The 26076-nt window shown below is 46.8% G+C and overlaps 1 protein-coding gene and 1 pseudogene across 1 annotated transcript in view; one reads left to right on the plus strand and one right to left on the minus strand.

Annotated features, from left to right (window-relative positions):
* Positions 1–1052: 1052 nt before the first annotated feature.
* Positions 1053–26076, minus strand: part of LOC101788687 (carbohydrate sulfotransferase 12) — a 29524-nt gene continuing 4500 nt past the window's right edge. Inside the window, exon 2 of the mRNA XM_013152742.3 lies at positions 1053–2687. Coding sequence (XP_013008196.2) covers positions 1350–2606 — 1257 coding nt within the window. The 5' untranslated portion in view covers positions 2607–2687 and the 3' untranslated portion in view covers positions 1053–1349. The remainder of the gene's footprint in view (positions 2688–26076) is intronic.
* Positions 13820–16533, plus strand: LOC100722351 (probable ATP-dependent RNA helicase DDX41; annotated as a pseudogene).

A 26076-nucleotide genomic window follows, 5' to 3' on the forward strand; every position in this document is an offset into this window, starting at 1 on the left:
TATTTTTAAAATTTTTCTTAATGGGGTAAAAAGTCAAATTTCTGTATAGGATACTACATTCTGTGGGCCAGAGACACGGCAGAGAATTGGAGGAAATGAAGCCCTTCCTCAGGCACAGTGGGCTGGCCTCTCCCAGAGCCCAGCTCCCACACCCCTTGGCCTAGGTGGTGGCCCTGCAGAGGAGCTGGGTGGGTGAGGGAATGGTGCTGGCAGCTGCTCCAACAGCCCATCAAAGGAAGGTGATTTTCAATATGATGCAGACTGAGTCCAGGGTCACCCAGCAGCCACAGACTTCACAGGCCTTGATCTCAGCTGAAAACAGGCCAGGCAGGGACACTGCGCTGCCCCAACAGAGCACTATCAACACTCCAGGAGCTGGGCAGTGCTGACCAAATGCTATGAATGAGAAGACAATGTCAGTGTGCTGCCAACAGGAATTTCTGCAGCAGTGCCTCGCATGTAGATGCAAGGTCACCCTGCGGAAGGGTGTGGCCTGGTGTTTAAGGGACCTCCTGAGTCACCCTGCTGTCACTGTCAAAGGATTTGCCTGCCACTCTTCTAAAACTACAGGCAAGGCCTGTGCTGTGGCAGAGCGTGTGCCCCAGGGATCCATGTGTTGGATGCTTGGTCCTCCACAGCTGGGCCTAGGGGCAGTCCTGAGGTTGAGGGGCTCATGCCCTCAAAAGGGGCCATGGGACCCCAATTGTGCTCTGGCCTCCCATCTGTGATGTGAACCCTGCTGCTGGCTCTGCCCTAAAGTCCTCATCAGAGGCAAGGTGATGTTGGTGGCACAAGTTGAGCCTCTAAACAATGGGATCATAAACCCCTTTTCTTTATAAATTACCCAGCCCACCAGGGAAAACTGACTCCAACGGCTACTTTCAGACTTGGGGTCCTCCTCCCACTGAGACACCAGGAAACCGCCTCCTCCACTGGCCGCCGAGGCCTGGGCTCCGGGTGTCTGCTGTCTCCACCCACCGTGTGCACAACCCGACGAACCACAGAGCAGCGAGAGCGCAGCCGCCACGATTTACTCTGGCTTTCCTCCACTGTCATATTAAATATCTGAAATATATTAATCTTAGAAAACAGTACTAACACAGTGCTCAGGGAACACAGGCTGTGGAGTGCACAGCAAGCCCAGACTGCAAAACCATAGCTTGTTTAAAACCTGGAACACGTGAAGTCAAGACCAGACCCTCGGCAGCCTCTCCACCAGGGCATGTGACTCCACACGAGGCAAGGAAGCAGAAGAGAGGGCGCAGTCCTAGAGCCCCCCTCGGATGTCACCCGCGGCAGGCCCCCATGGGCTGCGGGGGACCCGGCCAGCCCGGCTCTTCGAGGCGTCCTCAGCCTCTGAGCAGGTGCTCGGGCTTGGGGTAGCCAAAGAGAACAAAGTCTGCCTCATAGAGTTTGTAGAGTTGCCACCGCCAGGCCAGCGGGATCTCGGCGAACCAGTCCTCCTCCCAGCTGCTGGCAGTTCTGTTTCGGTAGCTCGGGGGGAAGTGCACCTGCGCGTCCACCTTGAGCAGCCGCAGCAGCTGGGCGGCGTCCGCATCCAGTGTCTCCAGCTTCCCCACGAAGTCGTAGTCTATCTGGCACGGGTGGCAGAGGCGGTACACCTGCCGCCAGTGCTCGTTGAAGGGCGCCAGCTTCTCGGTGTGCGGGTCCAGCAGGTACTGGATGAAGTTGGCGAAGGTGACCTTGAGGCCGGCGCTGAAGGCCTCGCTCACCGAGGCGGGCAGGCTGGTGCGGTTGGCGTAGAGCCGCAGCATGGGCGCCGCGAACTTGCGGTAGAACTCCTCGTTCTCCAGCTCGAACTTGCTGCGGAAGGCCGAGATGAGCCGCACGAAGGGGTCGCGCACAAACAGGAACTTGGTGTACTTTTTCAGCTTGATCTTCATGAGGTGCCGCGAGAACCTGCCGTAGCGCCGCCAAAACTTGTTGAAGGTCAGGTGCGCGCTGCTGTTGTGCACGCGCTCGCGCGGGATGTCCAGCGGGTCGCGGTAGGGGGCGCCGCGGTCCAGCAGGCTCTCGCTCAGCACGATCATCACGCGCTTCCAGTTGGTGCAGGCCACCTTGGGCACGTAGCAGTAGATGACGCCGTGGCGGTCGTCCACGATGAGGTGGTTCAGCTCGTAGTTGGGGATGTCGTCGAAGGAGCGCTCCTTGGTGGGGAAGGCCAGGCTGGAGTTGGCGCAGAAGTGGCGCAGCACGCTCCTCCGCTCGGCCTGTTGCCGGCCTGCGTCGGGGTGCTGCTGAGCGTTCTGGGGGGACCAGTCATAGCCCCTCACGCTCTCCTCCATGCGGCTGTCTGCCGGCTTGTTGGGGGCCTGTACTGGGGGCTGCGTGGTCTTTTTCTTGGAAAAGTCGTGCTTTGCACCAGAAGCGAGCAGCTTATCTAGAAATTCGTCCACATTGGAGGGGAACTCCTTGTCCTCCCCCTGCCCGGGGGTGGGCAGGGGCGCCAACGCGTGGGCTCTGGACAGGGTAGTGTGCAGGTAGAAGTGGGCAGTGCCCACGTTGTCCCAGTACACGATGATGAGCAGAACCATGAAAACAGACCCCAGCGCCAGCCACAGCCGGAAGAGCCGGGGCTTGGTCATGCTGCCCGGCCAGGGCTGGGCCCGCGCCGGCCCCTCTCACTTCAGCGTCACAGAGAGCCAGGGCATCGCTCTGAGGTGAACCTGGAGGCACAACGATACCATGTCAGTGACAGCCCTGCTCAGGTTCCTCTACCGCCCCACCTCCTGCTCCTGCCTCAACCTTGTTAGGCCTCCTCATCACTCCAGCTCCTCTGTGGAAGGTGACTGATGCCTCTCGGAATGACCCAAGACGCAAGCGTAACTAACCAGAAAAGCAGAGACCCTCCATCACTGTACCACACAGAGGAAGGCCTAACAGCAAGGAGCTACTCTCCAGGAGGAGGAGGAGGTGCAATGAAAAACAGTCAGCAAGAGGCTAAAGCCAAAGTTTAGGAAAATGCTAAAGATGCCCTGTCCCTAAAACACCCTCCCCCGGTGCACATCTGTCAGAAATAGCTCCTGCAGTGGCTGCCTTGGAGAGGAACTGCCGGGCCCAGATAGCACAACAACCTGCTTCCTGCTGTGTCTACTATTTGATGTGGAAGGGGCAGCAGACCCACTTAGTGAGCCTGGAGCCAGCTCAGGAGGTGGTGGAGGTGTGTGACACATGCCAGGTTCCAGAGTGCCAGTGCCCATCTCATGAATAGAGCTGGGAACCTGTGCACGATGGCCTGAGTGCAGAAAACTCTTCAGCAACATCTGTCTCACCTAAGCCAAATACCAGTGCAACACAACACGGGGGCCATCCTGGGGCCGATCCTCCAGCCCATCCCTCTTCAAACTCCTGGTAACACTGTGGGGCCAGGCAAAGCTGAACCCCCTCCCTCCACCCAGGGGAGCAGGAGATGCTCTGAGTGTCCTACCAAGGCAGTGTCACGTAGTCCTGCAGGGGCTGGCCTCGACCTCACTCGGCATCAACAAGGTGGAAGGATGGGACAAGGTAGGTCACCTGTCCTCTGACCCACCCCCTGGACACAGAGAGGCCCTTAGGAAGCTGCCCTCACCCTACTCCTGTCCCCATCAGCACCCATGGGGTGGAACCAGGTGGCTGGAGGTGGAGCTGGCTGGCAGTCCACTTTCTCCACTTCTCTCTGCTGAGTGTAGAAAACATTAGCCATGCACACGTTAATCAGAAGAAAGCAGAGATGGCTATATTAACAGCACATGCAGTAAATTTCAGAAGAAAAATTCTAATAACCATTGTACCCTCAGGACCAAGTGCAGTGGCACCCCAACCCCAGTAGCATGTTTGTGTGCAGACTGTATAACAGGACATCTGTTTGTGAAAATGTGCAGATGACTGGGTGAATATTCACCAAGACAGCACTGCTAAGTATCCTTGGGTAGTGGGCGTTTGGGTGACTGTTATGGTTTATATCTAGATGTCCCTGACTGAATCATGGGACAGGATGCCTATCATGGATTAGCCCACTGATGGGTTTATAGGGGTGGATTAGTCCACTGATGAGTTTATAAGTGTGGATTAGCTCACTGATGGGTTTACAAGTGTGGATTAGCCCACTGATGAATTTATAAGTGTGGATCATTCCACTGTTAGAGTTTACAGGTATGGATTAGTCCAGATGGATTTACAGGAGTGGATTAGTCCACTGATGGGTTTACAGGTGTGGATCAGCCCACTGATGGGTTTACAGGTGTGGGTTAGCTCACTGATGGGTTTACAGGTGTGGATCAGCCCACTGATGGGTTTATAGGTGAATGTGACATTGAGAAGTGAAGCCTGGTTGGAGGTGCATCATCTTCCCTCCTCAGTGGTTCTCAGCTTCCTGCTGCCGTGCCATGGACTGAAACCCCTACAAACTGTGAGCCTTTTATAACCTCTCCTCCTTTAAATTCTGAATGTTGAGAATTGTGTTCCGGCAATGAGAAAGTAACTAAGAAATGACTTCTTTGTGGTTTACTGTATTTAAATTTGTTTTTGTTTTACATTAACTTTTGTTTTTTACTATGAGAAAACAATTTTCATTTTTTAAAATATAGGCAACTGTGATAATTTTTTAAAATTTTATTTTGAAAAGAATAAAACCAAATGAGAAAGGACACAAAACGGGATCATTCAAAACAAAAGGGTGGACATAGCACATGATTAAAACCACAATACAAGGTGATCTACAGTGGTTACTATGATGTTTCTTGTTATCTTCAATAGAATTGTCTATATTATCAGGCATAGTAAAATTGAAATAGCAGTGCAGAACAGTATCAATAAAAACAAAATATTAGAGACATTATAGGACTTCAAAAGCAGGTAACAGTCAAACCAGGATGGGTATCCTAGTGAATCTGTGATCTTCAGAGTAGTTGCCTATATTCTCAGACTTGATGGTATCAAATATAACAGATTTGGATAAAATCAGTCAAGACAAGACAGTGATCCAACAAACCAAATTCAAATAAGATCAGTCATAATAAGACAGTGTAATACAGGGCTTCAGATTATAAGAAATTAAGGATGGTTACCATAGTATATCCTGCTATTTTTAAAATAGCTGTCTGTGTCCTCAAGTCTAGGACAAGTAGACAGACTGGAACAGAATATAATCAAACTAAACAGAGCGATGAGAATAATGTGGATTTTAAATCCTGATACACTATTAACAATGTCCTCTGCCTTACTTTTTTAGACAATTCTTCTCTTTACTTTCACAAGGTGTACTGTACATTTTGGATCCCACTAACTTCTTTAGTTTTGTTGGTACTGGGGCTCAAACTCACAGCCTCACACTTGCCAGGAAGGTGCTTGTGCCACTGAGCTAAATCCCTGGCCCTGCTTTAGTTCTTAGATTAGGGAGGCAACCCACTATTTACCTACGAAGTTCTGAACCTTTTCACCCCTGAGCTTGATCTTAAGTTGTATTCCTATACCTACAAAAGCCTCAAGGTTCCTTATACCTGAATAGTTCTCCACTGCACAGAAGTGTCACATCTTTCCAACCTATCTGCAACTGTTTGATGAGCTACCCCTCTTTCTCTCTGGTTCCCTGTCACATCAAGCATTATTTTATCATCTTTGACTTTCAGTCCATAAACTGTTTTTCAGGTTGATTATATTGCTTATGCAAAGCATCTCAGTGGACCCTATCTCCTCATCTACTCTGCCTGTGTTTCTTTTTGTTAGTGTATCAAGGCCATTTATGTTAAGAGAGTATAGCTAACCTTCTCTGCCTCATCTCTGCTATGCTATTTTTCTGCTATCGGTTGTCTGCTTTTCCCCTTCATTCCACTGTCTGCTCTGTTCATTGAGGCCTCTCTGCCACTGTTTCTGAAACCCTGGTGGGTTTTTTTTTTTTTTCTCTCTCTCTCTCTAGAATGTCCTTCAGTATTTTTGGTAGGGTTGGATTGGTGGTCATGAACTCCCACAGTTCCTCTTTGTCATGGAAGCATCTTATCTCTCCATTAACCTTGAGAGATAGTTTTTCAGGGTACATCAATCTGGGTTGGAGGTTATTTTTTTTCAGAGCCTGGAATACTTTGCTTCAAGCTCTTCTTGATTTGATGGCTTGTGTCAAGAAGTCTGTCATGATTTTGATGAGTTTTCCTTTATATGTGATCTATTTCTTTATTCTGACAGCTCTTAATATTCTGTTATGTTGGATTTATATTATTATAATATGTCTGTGTGTAGATCTGTCTTGATTGTAGGTGGCTAGAGTTCCATATGCCTCATTTAATTATCATTTCCTTTTCCTATGCTTGGAAAGTTTTCCTTAATTATTTCTGTGAATAACCTTTGTATTTCATTTGTGTTTACTCCTGCTTCTTCACTCACATTTTTTATTCTTAAGTTATTGATCTTCTTGTCTTCTAGCCTTTGTATTGTTACTTCCTGGTTCCTTATTTTTAAGAGATCTTTCCTTTCACGATCACTAGCTGCAAACCTGTCTTCAAGTTTTGATAGTCGATCTTTAGTTTCTTTCAAGCATTTTTGCCACCTTTCAATGGAATTTTTAGTTACCTAGTAATCTCTCTGAATTTGTTTCATGTATTAGAATACATGAAAAATCTAGAGATTTTTTTTATATTCTTCATCAAAGGTTTCCCTTTTTCTGTGTTTCTGTATTCTTCCATTTGTGTCTCCTTGAGAGGTGCTTAGCATTTCTTTTATTAATCTTCTTATATCTTGTTTTACTTATATTAGTATTTAAGTTCTATAATGTCACAAAGACATTTCTTTATGTCAGTGGATGCTGTTTCTGATACTGCATTTTTGTTGCTCTCGATCTCTTCTGTATTTACCTCTCGTGGACCCATATTCCCTGGGTTGGTGGCTAGAGACCACCAACATTGTCATGTTTCTGGTTTTTTTCAGACAGGTGTTTAGTGGAGGTCCCATGCCCTTTCTGTATTGGTTATGGTTACTCTGAAGTGTGCTGGCTACAGATTGCTGCCCTTTCCAGTTTGCTGTTGATCACTGAGGTACAAGCAGCGGTGGTGCAGGCTGGCCCTTCCCCTCTAAGCCAGTCAAACACTGGGAGTCTTTACCACTTTAGTGTATGCCACATGGATAGAAACAGTTCAGGACAACTTCAGGGGCCAGTTTGTCCCTAACCCTGAGCGGGACCCAGTCCAAGCTATTTCCACCAATCTGCTCCTCACCAGGAACAGTCAACTGAAGCCACTACAGTTCCAAGTTCAGGCCCATCCTGAGTGATTCCAAGATGTTGCCCAACCAGTCTCCCCATCCTGTGGGAGGACCAAATTCCAAGTACTCACAGCGGGCCAGTGCAGATGTCCATGCCAGCTCAGTTCTCCATTGTGATGCATCCTCCCACCAAGGTCCTCAGGCTCGCCAACCCCTGACTTCAGTATGAGCACAAGTTGGACCGGCCCCAGTGAGAGTGTGTCTGGCTCCAGCCTTCCATCCATGTTTTTTTCTTTTCTTTTTTTTAATTTTCCCTTAGCTTCTTCCTGGGTTGTGAGAATTCCTCTCCTTTCGTCTGGCCTTCTCCATGCTGTTAAATTCTAGCGTCCTAGCTGTTTTTTTCAGAGAGGTTCTTTACTACTTATCCATCCACCATCATGCTATCAGCCGGCAATTGTGATAGTTAATTGTGTCAACTAAGAAATTCTCAACTAAGTTGATGGTTTTTGTTTTTTGGGTTTTTTTAGTACTGGGGATTGAACTCATGACCTTGAGCTTGCCAGGCAGGGGCTTATGCCACTGAGCTAAATCCCCAGCCTCAACTAAATTGGGTCAGCAAAGCTGTGGGTGTGGTTGAGGGGATTTACTGAAGACAGAGGCCCCGCCATGGGCATGCTTGCCCCCTACCTGGAATAAAAGGGAAGGAAGAAGGAAGGCTCCTTTTGTTTCTTTGGGGGAGCTCCAGTGTTCACCTTCACCTTGGATGCTGTCTTCTGGCATCAAGCACTTCTTTGGCCTCCTGATAGGGACTGGCATGGGACACTGCAGTGAGCTCCAGGCTTTCACCCAGATCTTTCGGGTTGCTGGCACACAGGCAGCTCTTTCCCATTCTTGCACACCTGACTCAGTGGGCGGCCACCTGTAAGCCAATCTTACAAATCTTCATATACTTGCACATCTTGCATTAAATCTGTTTCTCTTTGGATTAATGCACCTCGGGAAAAAAAATCTGTTTCTCTAATAAGTACTGACTAATACAGGTTTTGATACCAGGAGTGGTTCTAGAGAAACAGAATTATAAAGATGAAATTCTTCAACGGCTTTAGTGGTTCCTGGAGTTGGCTAATTTGATGAGCCCTGAAGATGCCATGCTCTCTCCTTTGGATACTGTGGAAATGCTGAGAGTCCTTGGTGTGAACATCTTAAAGGAATTCACAGTGTAAATCCACCGCATTTTCCTAACTCACCACTTGTGAGATGTCAGAAATTCAGCGACTCCGTATGTGATACTTTTGAATGTTTTGGCAGAGTGGGAAATACAGTGATGCTGGCTGGTTGCTCTTAGCATCTCTGGACAAACTAGGGAAAGAAAACAATGAGCTCAAAGCATCCAGAGGAATCTAAAGTCTTCCAACTGTGAGGAGAAATTAATAAAAGACAACAAGGAGCCCAAAGATTCAAATTCCCAGCTGCACACACATAAAGAATTTAAGTTTCTAATTGTGTTCTAAAAGGGAATCCCCTCTCCTTTACCTGCAAGGTTGAGACTGAAGAAACCCAGCAAACCTAAATCCTCATAATCCACTGGCTGAAATACAGTCTAAGTTTCACGCTCAGCCTCCAAAGGTATCTGAAGTAAAAGTAAGGACTCTGATTGGAAAAGAATGGGATCCCGTAAGCAGGGATGGAGATGGCTGGGAGGATCCTGATGAGGCTGAGGACACTGAGCTACTTACTAAATACTAATGAGATTCTTTTCCAGAGGAGAGATTTCCCCACCCAGGGGGTGGAGGCATTCCCACCCCCAACCCAACCCGTGGCACTGGCCTCTCCTCCTATACCTGAGAAAACTAACCCTGGGTTGACCAAGCATGATAATGCTGACACTCCCCAAACCCACCCGCACCACCCATTTTTGAGCTTATAACCAGGCTCAAGTCACAGATGGCTCCTAAGAGTGAGGTGCATGGTGTGACCCATGAGGAGATCCACTAGTCTCCCAATGAACTTCTTAAATTTTCTGTTATAAATGATGCCTGATGAGCAAGTGTGGAAATGAATTTTGCAGATGTGGGATAATGGTAGCAAAAACATACATTTGGGTCAGGCTGAGTTTGTTAAGGGCCTGGTAGGCAGGGATTCTGAATTTAATGTTGCAGTTTGCAGAGTGAAAGAAGTTGTGAACAGTTTCTTAGGCTGATTGGCAGAAGTGTGGAAGATGCCTCACTGTGACTTGAGTCAGAGACGCTTGACGTTTAGTAGTTTACTGCTGATGAGAGGATTTAGAGACTTAGGGAAATGGGAATAGTGGAAAGGATGTATCACACTAAACCTAATCCACCACACTGAGATGATCCAGAAAATGTACTCTTCATTAATACCCTGAGAAACAGATTTGTGAGGGGAGCACCAGCATCCCCACAAAGCCCTGTCATGGTCTTCTCTGTATACCAGACCTTACAGTGGGGAGTCATTCAATTGGGAAATCTGAGGGCAGTGGGTTTAGTTGGATCCTGGAGTGGCAGGGTCAAGTGGCAGCACTTAATTGTCACAGGCAGGGTACATGCACTTATCACAATGGTCAGCAGAAGGAGAAAAATGATCAGAGTGGTCTAGAGTGTTGGCTGATTAGCCATCGTATTCCCAAAAGTAAAAGAGACAGTAAGCCTACAAAGTTGTTGCTAGATTTATGTAATCAAAATAAATAAGGGCAAATGAACAGAAATCTACTTCAAATCACCGTAATGGGGAATCACGGCCCCTCAAACAATTCTCAGACTTGAGCCAGTTTACAGACCCAGAGCTCCTGGAGTGAAGGGGAGCTTGGGTCGCCTTAAGGAAGGACCCTGGTGCACCACCAGAAATTTATACAGTCTTTCTCCCACCCTTCCTCAAAGGGACCTAAGGCCTTTTACCAGGGCAATTGCACACTGGGGGAAGGGAAATGGTTAGATATTTGGGGGACTTATGCTCACTTGGTTCTGAACTAACACTGATTCTAGGGGATCCAAAACATCACTGTGGCCCTCCAGTAAGAGTAGGGGCCTATGGAGGTCATGTGATCAATGGTGTTTTAGTAGAGGTCCAACTTACTGAGGGTCCAATAGGTCCTCAAACCCATCCTATAATCAATGCTTCAGATCCAGAATGTGTAACTGAGAGATAGACTTGGTGCTTGGCAGAATCCTCACAGCGGTTCCTTAACCTGTAGTATCAGGGCTCTTATGGTTGGAAAGGCCAAATGGAAGGCATTAGAGTTGCCTTTATCTGGTAAATAGTAAACAAAACTAAGACTGCATCCCTTGAGGGACTGCAGGGGTTAGTACCACTACTGAGGACTTAAAGGATGCAGGGGTGGTGGCTCCCACCACATCTCCATTTAATTCTTCCATTTGGCCTGTGCAAAAGATAGATGGATTGTGGATAATGACTGTAAATTACTGTAAACTGCATCAATTTGTGACTCTGAGTGCAGCTGCTGTGCCAGATGTGGTTTCCTGGGTTGAGCAGTTTAACGCATCTGTGGTACTTGGTATACAGCTACTGATTTGGCAAATGTCTTCTCCTCCATTGCTTTCAGCTGGCAGGACCAGCAATCTGCCTTCACTGTCCTATCTCAGGGCTATATTAACTCTCTGGCCCTGTATCACAACTTGGTTTGCAGGGATCTTGACTGCCTGTTACTCCCACAAGGTATCACACTGGTGCATCCCACTGATGATATCATGGTCACTGGACGAAGTGAACAGGAGACAGCAACCACTCTGGATTTGTTAGGGAAGCATTTGCAAGGTGGAGGATGAGAAATAAATCCAACTAAAATTCAAGGTCTTTCTACTTCAGTAAAATTTCTAGGAGTCCAGGGGCATAGGACATGTAGAGAGACCCTTCCTTAGGTAAATGGTAAATTGTTACCATTTACCTTATCTGGTTTATTTACCTATCCAGCTCCCCCAAAAACCAAAAAAGAAGCACAGAGCCTAGTAGGGCTGTCTGGATTTTAGAGGCAACACATTCCTCATTTAGATGTTCACTGCAGACCATTTACCAAGTGACTCGAAAAGTGGCTAGTTTTTAGCAGGCCCAGGACAAGAGAAGGCTCTACAACACGTGCAGACTGCTATGCAGGCTGCTCTGCCACTGGGGCCATATGACCCAGTGGACCAATGATACCTGAAGTAAGATGCTGTCTGGAGTCCCTGGAAGGCCCCCTAGATGAACTGCAGTGGAGGCCTGAGAGATTTGGGAGCCAGGCTCTGACGTCATCTGCAGACTACCACTCTCCCTTTGAGAAACAGCTCTTGGTCTGCTACTGGGCCTAGGTAAAAACTGAACACTTGACCATGGGATGCCAGGTCACCAGGTGACCCAAGTTGCCTGCCCACTTTGATCTGGTATTATCTGACCAACCTAGTCATGATGCTGAGCATGCACAGTAACAGTCTATCATCACATGGAAATGGCACACACATGGCTGAGCCAGAGCAGGTCCGGAGGGCACAAGTAAGTTACATGAAGAAGTTGCCCAGCTGCTCATGGCGCCCACTCCTGCTATATTGCCTTCTGTCTCCCACATGCACCTGGGGCCTCACAGGTGTACCATCCTATGTACCATATGGGTGTACCATATGCTCAGCTACCAGAGGAAGAGAAGGCTCGGGCCTGGTTTATGGATGGCTCTGCACATTGTGCGGGCACTCCCACAAGTAGACAGCTGCAGCATTATGGCCCTTTACAGGGCATTCCAGGACAGTGGTGAATGGAAATCAGCACAGGGGCAGCACTCTGGGCAGTGAACCTGATGGTACTTTCTGAGTGGCAGGAGAAGTGGTCAGATGAGTCACAGTGTAGCCATTCATGGACTATAGCCAACGGTCTGCCAGATGGTCAGGAACTTGAAAGGCACATGATTGGAAAACTGATGATAAAGATATCTAAGGAGAGATATGTGCATAGAACTCTCCATGTGGGCAAGGGCTATAACATCTCATGTAAACACCGAAAAGTGACCTCAGCAGAAGAGGACTTTAACAATCAAGTGAACAAGAGGAACTGATCAGCAGATAGCAGTCAACCTTTCTTCAGCTACCTGTGTCATTGCCTAACGGACTCAAGAACAGAGAGTCTGTGGTGGCAGGAATGGAGGCTATGCATGGGTTCAGTAACATGGATCCCCACTCATCACGGCTGACCTGGCTACATCCACTGCTGAATGCCCAACGTGCCAGCAAACCAACACTGAGCCCCCGATACGGTTCCATTCCATGGGTGGTCAGCCTGCGACCTGATGTTGGACTGCTTCCATCATGCAGAGGTCAGAGCTTTGTCCTTACTGCCACAGACACTTACTCTGGATATGGATTTGCCTTCCCTGCACATAATGCTTCTGCCGAAACTACCATACATGGACTTGCAGAATGCCTTTCCCACCATGATGGAATTGCATATAGCATCGTCTCTGACTAAGGAACACATTTTATGGCCAAGGAAGCGAGTTGATGGGCTTATGCTCATGGAATTCACAGGTATCACCATATTCCTCACCACTCAGAAGTGGCTGGATTGATAGAAAGGTGGAAGAGTCTTTTGCAGATGCAGTTACAGTGCCAGCCAGGTGACAACAGCTTGCAGGACTGGGCAAGGTTCTTCAAAAGGTTGCATAAGCTTTGCATCAGCGTCTAGTATGCGGTACTGTGTCTCCCACAGCCTGGTCCAGGAATCCAGGGGTGGATGTGGGAACAGCACCACTCGCCATTACCTCCAGTAATCCACTAGCAAAATTATTGCTTCCTATTCCTTCAACCCTACACTCTGAGGGGCTAGAAGTCTTAGTTCCAGAGGGCGGGAAGGCTTTTAGTAGGAAGCAAAACAATGATCCACTGAACTAGACACTAAGACCCCACCCCGGCCCATCATCTTGGTCTCCTTCTGCCTTTGAATAAACAAGTTAAAAAGGGAGGTAAGGTGTGAGCAGGAGTGACTGGCCCAGACTATGAAGGTGAAGTTGGACTATTACTCTACAGTGGAGGAAAGGAAGTGTAGGAGATCCCTTAGAATGCCTCCTAGCATGCCCTGTGATTATTCAGGTCAGCGGGACACTACAGCCACCCAGTCCAGGCAGGATAACAAATGGTCCAGAACTTTCAAGAATAAAGGTGTTTTAAAAAAAGAATAAAGGTATAGGTCACTCCACGAAGGAAAGAACCAAGACCCACTGGGTGTTGAAAGCCAAGGGACTACAATGCTAGCTGTGACCCCATGATCAGTCACACAAGTGGACTGCAACTTTAATAGTTTTCTCCTACTATGCTTCATATGTAATATGTTGATAAAGTTAATATTGGTTCTTAAGTACCCTTGTTAAACCTGTGTTACAATGTTTAGTTATAAAATGTTAGGAGTAAGCATCACCCGAAGTTGTTTTCTATTCTGGGGAGGTATCAGTGCGTTTCCACTTGTATGCAGGATAGTTAGAACACGTTCAGCGTAAGTACAAACTTGTCTTTGTAACTGGAGACTAAGTATGACTTCAGGAAATGCATCTGACAAGCAGAGGACTGTGATGGTTCAATGATCGCGTCCACCTGAGTCAGAGCTCTTTTTGCACCATTCTTGAGCCCACGAGGGATGAAGGAGCCAGAACCTGAAGGAGAGTGAGTGTGCACTCAGGCTGAGGGTGAGGATTGCAAAGACTACATACGCTGGGTGCCATTCTGCCAGCCCCAGCAACTCCTGCTCCAGAAGCTGCTGGAGTGAGGATGCAAGGAACAGAGGACAATGGCAGTGAGCCCCAGGGAGATGAGGGCTCAGCCCCGTGTTAGCCTCCTGGATTTGCACCAGCACCTCAAAGCGAAGGCTGCAGCCTGCAGGGAAGCTGAGAAGGAGAACAGCTGAAAGGACAAAGATTCCGGAGAGCGCGGTGATGATGGTTACGCCTTCCTGCCAGTGAGGGACACAGCAAGGCGTCCCTTAAGGTGAGCCTATCAAAACTAGCTGGATGCCACCCACTGTGTCCTCAGCATGTCTGAGGGGCAGCAGGAGCGCATATTGAAGAAGTACCGCACCTTGGTGGAAGGAGATGGCTGCCCACCGCCTATCAAGAGCGCCAAGGAAATGAAGTTTCCTGTGGCCATGCTGTGAGGCCTGGAGGGGAAAGACATCCCCGCCCAACACCTGTCCACCATTCTGTCTGGCCAGGACATGATTGCATCACTTCACGGAGTCAGGCAAGATCCTGTGTTCACGCTGCTCACCACGAAGTCTGCCTGGAGTAAGAGAAGCGGTTGCCTTTCTCTAAACACGAGGGACCCGTGGACTCATCATCTGCCTCTCCTAGGAACAGGCCCAACAGACCCACAGCATTCTGGATAATTAATGCCATCACTGCAGGAGGACGCCTCACCCCTCCTTCACTGTGATCCCTCAAAGAGCAGATGGAGACCACCTGACACAGTGTGCACAGGACGGTGGCTGTCCCTGGGCGCCTCATGAATTAGATACACCAGGAGATGGTCAGCCTAGACACCTGTCACTGTCTGGCTCTGGAGGAGGCTGACAATGGTCGACGTGGGCTTCGAGGGCAATATCTGCACCACCTTCTCCTACTCAGAGGGCCAGTGGCAAAGTCTGCGCTTCAGTGCCACCACGCCAAAGAGGATCCAGAACAAGAGCACCCTGGTAAAGCCTGTCACTATCAATGTGGGTTTGCACTGCGGCTGCCAGCCTGGAAGCCACACGGGAGGCAGAATATGTGATGGAGGAGGCCAAGGTGGCGCTGCCTGCTTGCATGCCCACAGAAGACCCCTCTCCCTGTGTGAATCTTTGTGGAGGAGGCAAATGTAGCTGCTGCCGAAGGGAGCTGAGGCTGTGGCCACCCAATGGGGCAGAGATCAGGAAAAACTAAGGCCATTCAAGTGTTTCAGGAGGGCAAGAAAGATGTGCTGATGGCCACAGATGTGGCCTCCGAGAGCCTGGACTTCTCTGCCTTCCAGCACGTCATCAATCGTGAGATGCCTGAGCAAACTGAGAATTACATGCAGACAGCTGTACTGGGCACTCAGGAAATGCTGGCGTTTGCCACCACCTTCATCAACAGGGCCTGTGACGGGCTGGTGCTAATGGACCTCAAACCCTACTTTTAGGGGCAAATCAGAAGGTGCCACCAGTGCTGCAAGGACTGCACCACAAGGACAATGCTGGACAGTGGAGGAAAGGATGGCTGTGTCTCCTGTGGGGGCCTTGAGCGCTGGATCACTGAGTGTCCCAAACTTGAGGCCATTCAGACCGAGCAGCTCAGCAATATCGGCCACGAGGACTTCCTGGCCCACAGCCCCATGGATGTCTGTTTCTCCTTTTTCTAATGACCGAGTAAAGATGTATGTCCTATGCAAAGTTAATAGGTTACTTGAGTATTAACACCTTCATATAGTTGTGACTTATAGTATGGATAAACAAGTTGATGGGCTATGTATTGCTTTAGTCCTATGCACTTGCTTATAAGCACGTGGTTATTATTTTATTCATATGTTTTATTATTTTATTTATATATGCTTTATGTAGTATAATACATGTATGTTACATTGGTAGTGGGGCAGTGCATTAGTGCATGAAGTACTTAGGGTAAAGAATTGCATGACTTTAAAATGCTGAAATACATGACTGCGGTGTTAATGAAGGTAGTTTAATTAGAATTATGGCTTTGGGTGCTGGTGGTAGAGCTGTAAGTTTCTTGCTTAATGCTGAGGTCCTAGGGCTGTGGCAGTGGACACACAGCATGCAGGCCACAAGGGGCTATTTGTATCACGGAAAGCTCTAAGAGGTTCACCTTCACTGTCCTAGGGAGATGAATTCTCTGTTTTTGGTTTTCAAGCCCAGAGTTATGCTGCAAAGATTCATCGCTTAATAGATTATCTCCTAGTAGGCTTATTAATGGTATAAAGAGTAAACTAACAGAAAAATGCAGGACGGGTGCTAGTTGAGCGTAATATTAAATGGGTACTGTACTGGCTGCCTCTGATCCATATTAGCTCAAGTAAATTTGCTATTAGCATTCGGAAAGGCATTGATTCAAAAGATGAAATGTACTTGGTTGTTTCAATAAGTGAAGGATAGGAATGATAGGTAACATCAGGATGGAAGACATTAGTCCTAGTACTCCTCCGAGTTTCTGGGGGATGAGGCGTAGGACTGCATACGCAAGATGGAATATTCTGGTATAACATGTGGAGGAGTGTTAAGTAGGCATGCGGGTATGTGATTACCTGAGTCTCCTGTTAGTTTGGAGAGAATGAAACTAAACTTAGTAAAGTTAACAATGAATAGAACTTGTAAGAGATCTTTAAATGTATAGGGATAAAATGGAATTTTATCTGAGTTGATGCCTTTATGAAGAAATAAATGAATTACTACTAAAGCTGGGATAATAAATGGTAAAAGAAAAAGCTAATTAATTAATTGGATCAGCACAGTTCTGGGTGTGGCTGAGGGGATTTACTGAAAACAGAAGCCCTGCCCTGGGCAGGCTGGCCCCCTGCATGGAATAAAAGGGAAGGAAGAAGGAAGGCTCCTCCTGTTTGGGGGGACATCTTCACCCTCACCTTGGACTGCCAGCACCAGCCCTGCAGCCTCCTGATAGGGTGGCAAGGGACACTGCAGTGAGCCCCAGGCCCTGGCCTGGATCCCTAGATCTCTGCTCGAAACAGCCTTTTGCATTCTTCAATGCTTGATTCTGCGAGTGGCCACTGTAAGCCTGTCTTATAAATCCTTATAATTTTTATGTCTTACATTAGGTGTGTTTCTCTAGTATGCACCAACTGATACAGCAACCATAAAAATAAAGTGTTATAAAAGAAACAATAAACAAAGTGACTTTAGGAAATTAAAAGCTTTGGGGTATGACGAGCTACATCAGAGTGAAAAAACTCAGAACGGGAGAAACATTTCCAGACCCTGTGCCTGACCTGAGATTAGTATTCAGAAACCATAAAAGACTCCTGAAAGTAAAAACAAACCACCTGATTTAAAAATGGCTCAAGGACTTGACTAGAACTTTCTTTGAAGATAATATACAAATATCCAATAGATACAGTACATGAAAAGGTCCTCAAAACCACGAGTCATCAGGGAAATGCACATCAAACCCCAATGAGAAATCACCTCACACCCATTAGGTCACAACGTTCAAAAAATCTGAAAAAGCTGGGGGGAGCAGCACACGCCTGTAACCCAGCACTCAAGAGGCTAAGGCACGAGGATTGCTGCAAGTTCAAGGGCTATGTAGCAAGACCTTGTCTCAAAACAAAACAAAAAGCTGGCTGTGGTGGTGCCCTGTAATACCAGCACTCAGGAGGCTGAGGCAGGAGGATCATTGTGAGTTTGAGACCAGCCTGAGCTACAAAGTGAACGCAAGGCCAGTCTGAAAAAGACAAAAAAAACACAAAACAAAAAAAAATCCACAAGCAAACTGAAAGGTTCTTGTTGCCCTGGTATAAATTACTGTACGGTTATGGTGGTGGTCTAACTTGGTGGAAGGCCAAAGGGGGAACGCCCATCACTTCCTGCTTCTTCCTCAGCCTTAATTGCAGCTCTCCTTCCTGTATGCACAGGAAGAAAACTCCAATCAGCTCCTCGGGCATCATCAATGCCTGCCCTAAGCATCCCCCCTTTCAGAGGTTATATGTATATCCCACGCCCCATGTTCTGGCCAGGGCCTTCTGGTAGAGGGATCCAGGTTATCTATGGTCATGGTCTCCTCTCCATGTCCTTGGAATATTTTTTTTTACTATTTTTTAGATATTTCTTTTACTTTATATTCTCTTTTATCACGCCGAAAACTCACATACAACCAAAAAAAAAGAACCAAAAAAAGAAAAAAAAACTAAAGAAACAAACAACAAACATAAAACCCTGAAAATACCAAGTCCAGGCCAGATGTGGCAAAACTGGCATCCTCATGCCCACCTGGTATGATGGTAAAATAGCGCAATCCTGTGGAAAACAGGTTGTCAGTTCCTCAAAAAGCTGAACATAGAATTACCACATAAAATTACCATATGGATCCAGGAGTGGTGGCGCACACTTGTGATCCCAGCACTCAGGAGGCTGGGGCAGGAGAATTGCTGTCAATCTGAAGCAACTACATTGTGAGTTTAAGGCCAATCTAAACTACATAGTGAGATCTTGTTTCAACAAAAGAACTAAATAAATGAATAAACAAAATTACCTTGAGACCCAGCAATTCCATTTCAAGGTCAATCCCTAAGGAATTGAAAGCAGGGCCTGCAGAGGCATTTGCATCCTGTGTTCACAACGGCATGATCACAACAGCGAGGGCAGGGCGGCAACTCAATGTCTATGAAGGGGTGAACGGAGGAGCCAATGTGGTCTCTCCATACGGGGACAAACTTAAAAGGGCGGATTTTCACACCTGTTGCAAATGGATGAACCTTGAGGATATGATGCGAAGGGAAATAAGACAGACACAAGCCATGCAATTCCATTACACGAAGAGCAGAGGAGACGGATAAAATAGACGGCGGTGGCCAGGGGCTGGGGTGGAAGAATGGGAGGTGAGTGCGTATGGACGCAGCTTCCCTTTAGCAAAACCAAGAGAGTCCTGGAGAAGGATGCTGCTGCTGTTTGCACAGCAGTGTCAATGTGCTTGTGCTACAACGACAAAAATTAGAAAAGCAAGAGAGGAGAGAAAACTGAATTAGAGCTATAGCAAGGGACTTGCAGGTACTAGTGAATGAATAAAGCAAAATGTAGGACCATGTGTTTTACAAGTTCTGGCTTTAAGAACACTGCAAGCTGCAAGGGGAGGGTCCAGCGCAGCTGCTACTGCTCACCCCATTCACCCCTTGCAAAAACCTCAGGGCTGACTTTGCCCGCAATGATCACTAAACAGACCTTAACTTCCCCAAATGTATAATGGGGTGTGCGTGAGAACAATTCTCCTTAGACAGCAAAGTCCTGCAGGGCTGCTCACTCAACTCTGCACTGCTCCAGGGCCTCACCGCACCCTGAGCCCACCCTACCAAACCTGCCGGGGTGCCCGCCCAGCCTTTCACAGCCGGGGCGGAGCCCTCAATCCTGGCTGTGGAGCCCATTCACCTTTGAGTCTGAGAGGAGGCAGTGCTGCTTTTTTTAACATCAAGGGCAGGCCTGTGCTGCCAATTCCAACCTCAGACAAGCCACATAAACAGCAGGTGGAGAAACAAACCAGCACATACATGAAGTAGGTCTGTGGCAGCGATTCTTTGAAGTGAGAACTCTGCTACTCGAAAATGTGCAACACAGGTCTTAGAACTTCAAGGAACACGAGCAAGGAGAGATGAAGGCCACCAAGAGAGCATCGCCAAAAAGTTTTACTTTTAAAAGCTTTTACTTTTAAGAGCTTCTAGAAACTTCTGCCCCATGCCCAGACAGCTCTAGCCTGAAATCTGGGTCACATTTTGCTGCTTTCTGGGAATAAAGGTATAGGCCGGGTCAGACAAGAGCAGCTAGCCTGAGATCGAGGTCATGATCCCCTCCATCTCCCGCTAAAAAACAAAACAAAACCACAGTGGCCACACTGATCTCAGAGCATGATTCAAAAAATAAGAGCATTGCTGGGGATAGCTCAGTGGTACAGTGCCTGCCTGCCAAGTGCAAGGTCCTGAGTTCAAGTCTAGGAACCAAAAAACAATCAAACAAACAAAGACCATTATTTCTAAATCCAAATCTCTGGCTATATCAGAAATGCTGTGGGCAGAAAACCCTGCATGTCCATGTGCTGAAGTTTGACAGATGAAAGGACTTCCCATAGATAGGATAGGGGCGTGTGAGAACTTGGTTTCTACCACCTGCAGAGAACGGAGAAGGCACTGTTTCACCCCAGCTCATTCCGAAAGCTGTGTCTGATGTCCTTGTAAATGCTGCTGCAACACGGAGCAGGTTTGAACCCAAGCACAGTGGTCAGACCAACAGGGTTATTCTTACCTGGGGAGGGCCATTAGACTTCTTCCTCTGCACACAGCATACAGGGCATGATGCTGAGGCAGACTCAGCAGTCCAGAAAGTGGGCCCTGCTGAGGGGCCCCACTGGTGCAAACAAACCTTCACACCAACAGCAGACTTTAGCAAGCAGGTCTGCAGAATGAGTTTACCAGGGAGCCAAACACACAGGACAAGAAGGGAACCCTCAGGGCCTGGCAGTCTATGGACAGGAATGCAGGTCTGCTCCTGCCTTCAGATTGGGATTTACACTGTCACTTTCCTAGGTCTGGACCTCTCAGCCTCCAAAATCACATGAGCCAGTTCCTTATGATCAATGTCTTCACACACACACACCAGTTCCCTAGTACAAACACTTCTGGTCACATGGACCAGAAGTGTGTGTGTGTGTGTGTGTGTGTGTGTGTGTGTGTGTGTGTGTGACTGTGAGTGCTGAGAACTGGAAGCAGGGTCTGTGGCCTGGGGGAAGGAAGCCAGTGTGGAGTCGGGCCACAGCCAGGGAGCGGCTGGGGTCCACTGTTTCCCACACAGATGCAGCCGTGCCCACCATCTGTGGATGACCATTCCTTCCTGACTGAATCACTCTGCACCTCTGCCCTCTCTCTCCTCTTTCTATCAGGTTTATTGGGGTATGTTTACACACAGTAAAACGCCGGCTCCTGTTAAATGGACAGCTGGGTGAGTTTTAGCAAATGCATACTACAGGCCATTCCTAACACTGCTAAAATTTCCGTCACTGCCTGCCCTAGCTCTGGGCAAGGCCCACTGTTTCCAGCATATAAACGGATTTGCAGTATGTATACTTTTAGCTGTGTCTTTCCTCAGCACAGTACTCCTGAGATTCATCCAGGCTGCTGCTTGTATCAGTAGACTGTTCCTTTTCTCATTGCTGAGGAGGATTTCACAGTATGAATATCCACTGTTCATGATTTATTTCCCAAATGATAAGCTGCTGAGAACTTTTGTGCACAGAGACCAGGGCTGTTTTTTTTTTTTAAATACTGAGTGGCACATATCTGTAATCCCAGCAACTTAAGAGACTGAGGCAAGAGGATCACAAGTTCAAGTCCAGCTGAGAAACTTATCAAGACCCTGTCTCAAACTCAAAAATAAATAAAAACTCAGCTCTTGGGAGCTACTCAGTTTAGTCAATAACAATGCTGGCATCAGGTCAAACAGACCGTCAAAGTATAATATGCATGAATCAAACACACAAACTTAAATGCTGCATGGTTTCTCTTACCTGAGAAACCCAAAGTATATAAATTAAAGAGCAAAGGAAAAGATAGGTAATAGGAACCAGGGAGATAGATCTTTTGCAAATGAGGAGGGGGTTAAGAGGTAGAGGGAGATGAAGGGAAGGGAACGAAAAGTAAGATGTGTTATGCATGTGGGCTTCGCTCCATGGTAAACACACACACTGATACAAAACGAAGTGACAGAATAGTAGAATACACAAATCTTACATTGCCAATGATCAGTTATAAAATTTCAGGGACTCCCCATGGAAAGCTATGAAACACTTTGAATATAAAATGAAGCTCTAAGGGCTGGGGATTTGGCTCAGCGGTATAAGCATCTGTTTGAGAAGTTCGAGGTCAGGAGTTTGAGCCCCAGCACCAAAAAAAAAGAAGCTCTAGATGAAGAACTGTGTTAACCACACCCCCCAGCAGCCTCAACACCAAGAAGTCTGTTCTTTCAGCTGGGTTCCAGGAAGAAAACAAACCTTGATCAAAATCCCAAAGAGGAGTTTTGTAAGGCTTGACGGAACTAATTTTTAAAGGTATTAGGAAACGCAAGGGTTCTAGAATGTTCAAGACAAGCTTGACAAGGAAGCACAGACGTGGAGAACTCACACCAGTTCATTTCAAGACTGACTACAAAGCTGTGAGGCAGTAAGGCAGTGTGCAGGGACAGACAAGGACACACGGGAGAGAAGAGAGCCCAGGAGACCCAGACCTGCGCGGTAACAAATGTTTAGCAGAGCTGGCAAAGAACTTCAGCGAGGAAGTCCTTTCAGCAAACGGTGCTGAAGCAACAGGACGTCCATTAGGAAAGAACAAACCTCAACCCCCAAACCTCATACCTTACACACAATTTATTCATGGGCCACTCCCCTCAACATGAACACCAACTATAAACCTTCAAAGCCAAAAGAAGACATCGCCCACAACCTCAGGGGAGACAGCCACTTGTCAGGATGATAAACACACAAACCACAGGAGAAAAAATTATTTATACATTGGACTTCAGCAAAATTTAAAATTCAGGTACTTCAAATTTTACCATTAAGAGAATTGGTCCCAGACCTTCGGGAGACTGAGGCAAGAGGATCACAAATTCAAGTCCAGTCCAAGCAACTTAGTAAGATCCATCTCCAAATGAGAAAAAAAAAAAAATAAAATGAAATGAAAAGGGCTACTTGGGTGTGTTGGCACATGCCTGTCATTCCAACATTCAAGAGGCTGAGGCAGGAAGATCACTGTGAATTCAAGGCCAGCCTGCAGGACAAAGCAAGACCCTGTCTTAAAACAGAGAGAGAGAGAGACACAGACAGACAGGCAGCGAGACACTGACCAGTGTTAAGGGCTAGGGTATATCTTAGTGGCAGAGACCCTGACTAGTATACTTGGGGCCCCGGGTTGAATTCCTAGTACCGACAAAAGTAGATGCCATTCCACGCTGTTTACACGTACGCAGTTTTTTTTTTTTTTTAACTTTCACTCTAGCTGTGATGCAATTAGGGCAAAAAAATATAGATGACTTGCCCAAGTCTGTAGCCAGCAAGCGCTCTGAGCTGGCCTCTGAAGGCCTGAGAGTCCAGGCTCCCAACCACTCTGCTCTTCGGGCCCCCACAGTGTATGCAGAAATGGGGAATTGACTAGATTTTTACTACCTTTATTTCTGAAAGAATTAGCTCCTTCATATGCAAATAACCAAGCTCCAGAGCATTAAGTCAACTGACAGGACCTTCATTAGGAAGTCTAAGGATCTTTCAAGTTTCCTTTATTTATGCTACTGGCAAAGACCAGAAAGTACTTACTGCTTCTGCTTACTACTTTTCCAGCTTAACAAACATTCTACAAAGCAAGTCATTCACTGCAGCTGCCAGCACTGTAGTCAACAAAAATCTGGAAAGTTCCTATTACTGGTGTCAACGTGCACGCTGCACTCCCCGACATGCAGCAGCCCTGTGTCTGCTGGTGTGCTCATTAAAACCCTACTGCACTTGGTGTCACCAGGACTATGGTTTATTTGCTTATAATAGTACTCTTCATTTGTGTTCGGTTAACCTGCAAAACAAAGCTGACAGTACATACAACTAAATGTAAGTGGTAAATGGTCACACCGTCGTGACAACTGAACATGAATTTATGTCCCAGAAGACCTGAATGAAAGCTGGCCACAAGCTTGACCTCCAAAGTGCAGTGACTTCCCCACAGAGATGGGTGCTGGGGCACAGGGCTTGTTGGCTCTTTCTTCTCTGTCTCTGAGCCCCTGGACAGCATTTTCCAAGGGGACAGAGTCCAAGCTCACGCCAGCAACCTAGTGTTCCCAGGTGACACCTTGAGTTTTCAGAAGACAGTGATCATGTCCAATGCATCTCCTACGTTCCACTAAATACCCCAGAGTTTCACCTGCAGAATCGATGCACACCCTGTCCTCTCTCGGCCTCTCTGTCCTCCATCTCCCCACAAGCTCACCCTGGCTGAGCCACCATCCGCTCTTACTTGCATGTTAGAAAGCCCTGCAAACCTCTTCCTGCTCCTGCCATGCTGCCCTTACAACCAACCCCAGAGCCATAGTTTTTCTGGTAAGAGCCAGATCCTAGCACATCTCTTCCCCAAATCCTCCAATCGCAGGTGTCCTCTGTCCATTACCGGGACCTCATTGGTCTCATCTCTTATCCCTTTGTCCCCGCTGACCCCAGTCAGTGGACTGCCGTCCATCAGCTGTGCAGTGGGGCAAGCTCCCCTTGCTCGGCGTCAGTACTCTGTCTGGCCTCCACACCCTGCTGCATCTCCAGAGCATTGGACGAAAAGCCAAAGGACAGGAAACATATGCCATGCATTGAGAGCCCCAAAACAATCAGGAGTTGTTCTCCTATTTTCAGACAAAGTGGACTTTGATGACAAAAGGCAAAGAGGTCACTACATTTAGATTAAAAGACTAACTCATCAGAAAGAGATAACAGCTACTAACATATACGCACTGAACATCAGTGTATCAAATGCCATAAAATTCACAATCCTGAACATGAAAGATCAGATAAACATCAATACAATCATAGCCGAGGTCCATAATACCCTGCTATCACAAATAGATACATTAGACACAAACAAAAACAAAAAACCCAGAATTGAAACACAACTTCCAACAAACAGACTTAATTGATATCTACAGTGTGCCATCCAACAACAGAATACGCATGTGTCTCAGCAGCACATGGAACTCTCTCTAAAGCAGACCACACATTAGCCCCTAAACCACACTTAATACAAGAGCACTGAAATTACTCCATGCATATTATCAGATCATAGTGCAATAAAACTAGAAACCAATGGCCAAAGAAACCACAGAAATTATGCAAATACATAGAAATTAAACAGTACACTCCTGAATACTCAAATGCTTACAGAAATATCTTCCTAGAATCAAATGATAATGCCAGTACAACATGCCAGAACCTATGGGACACAGAGAGAGAACACAGTCTGAAAAAGGAAGTTTATAGCTGTGAACACCCATACCAGAAAAACAGAACAAAACAAAACAAATAACAATCCAAATCCAAAGCTAGTGTTATGGCTTGTGTCTAGATATCCACTCAAAGCCTCATGCAATTACGTGGAAGGGGCGCTTTTTAGAGGTGGCTGGATTTAGAATGTATGGGGTTGTGATGTGTGATTAGTAAGTCAGTCTACTGATTGGTTCGGCACAGTTTTGGTTAGGATTAAGGGTGTGAGTGTTACACCAGCCCTAGCGATGGTAGCCCGTATGGAACAATATAAGGGACAGAGCAGGGGTGAATGTTATCTCACTGCCTCTTACTTGTTCCTCCTCGGCAGTGCCCCTCTGCCATGCCACAGTCAGAGCCAGCCAACCAGCGGCCGGAACCTCACAGACTGTGAGCCCAATAAACCCTCCTGTAACTTTAGGTGTTGGATATTCTGTTTTAACAAGAAAATTAACTAAGACAGCAGCTAATACAGGAAAAAAGTTCAGAGCAGAAATGAATGAAATGAGACTTAAAAATACAAAGAATGTAAGAGATAGTTCTTTGAAAGAAAAAATAAAACAGTCAGTTAATCTTAACAAAACTAAAACTAAAAAAAAGAAAGAAAAGACCGCAAGTCAATGTCATGAGAAAGAAAAAGGAAAAATCACAACAGACACTGCCAAAATCTAAACCATTATTAGTAACTACTTCGAAAACCTGTACTCTAATAATTTGGAGAATCCATAAGAAATGGTTACGAATTGATAAAGAAAACGTGGTATTTATATAAAACGGAGCACTACTCAGCCATAAAGAAAGATAAATCTGAGTCATCTGTAGGACAGTGGATGCACTTTGAGATCCTATCAGTGAAATACGTCAGACACAGAAGATTAAATATTGCACGGGTTCTCTTATAAGAGAAACCCAAAGTATAAATAAAAAACAAAATAAAAGATAAATAATAGAAACCAGGCAGACAGATCTTTAGCAAAAGGGAAGGGGATTAAGAGATGGAAGGATGAGGAAAGGGAAGGGGGTGAAGGGAGAATTAAGATGTGTGCCGTCCACGCACCGCCTCTGCATGAGGAGTGTAAGCATTCCATACTGCAAACATGCACCAATGAAGAATATTAAAAAAATAAAACAGCCTCAAGTGCATGAGAGCAAACATC

This window comes from Cavia porcellus, unplaced genomic scaffold (assembly GCF_034190915.1).
Source record: "Cavia porcellus strain 051 isolate PalLab524CR breed Dunkin Hartley unplaced genomic scaffold, mCavPor4.1 scaffold_23, whole genome shotgun sequence".
Lineage (NCBI taxonomy): Eukaryota > Metazoa > Chordata > Mammalia > Rodentia > Caviidae > Cavia > Cavia porcellus.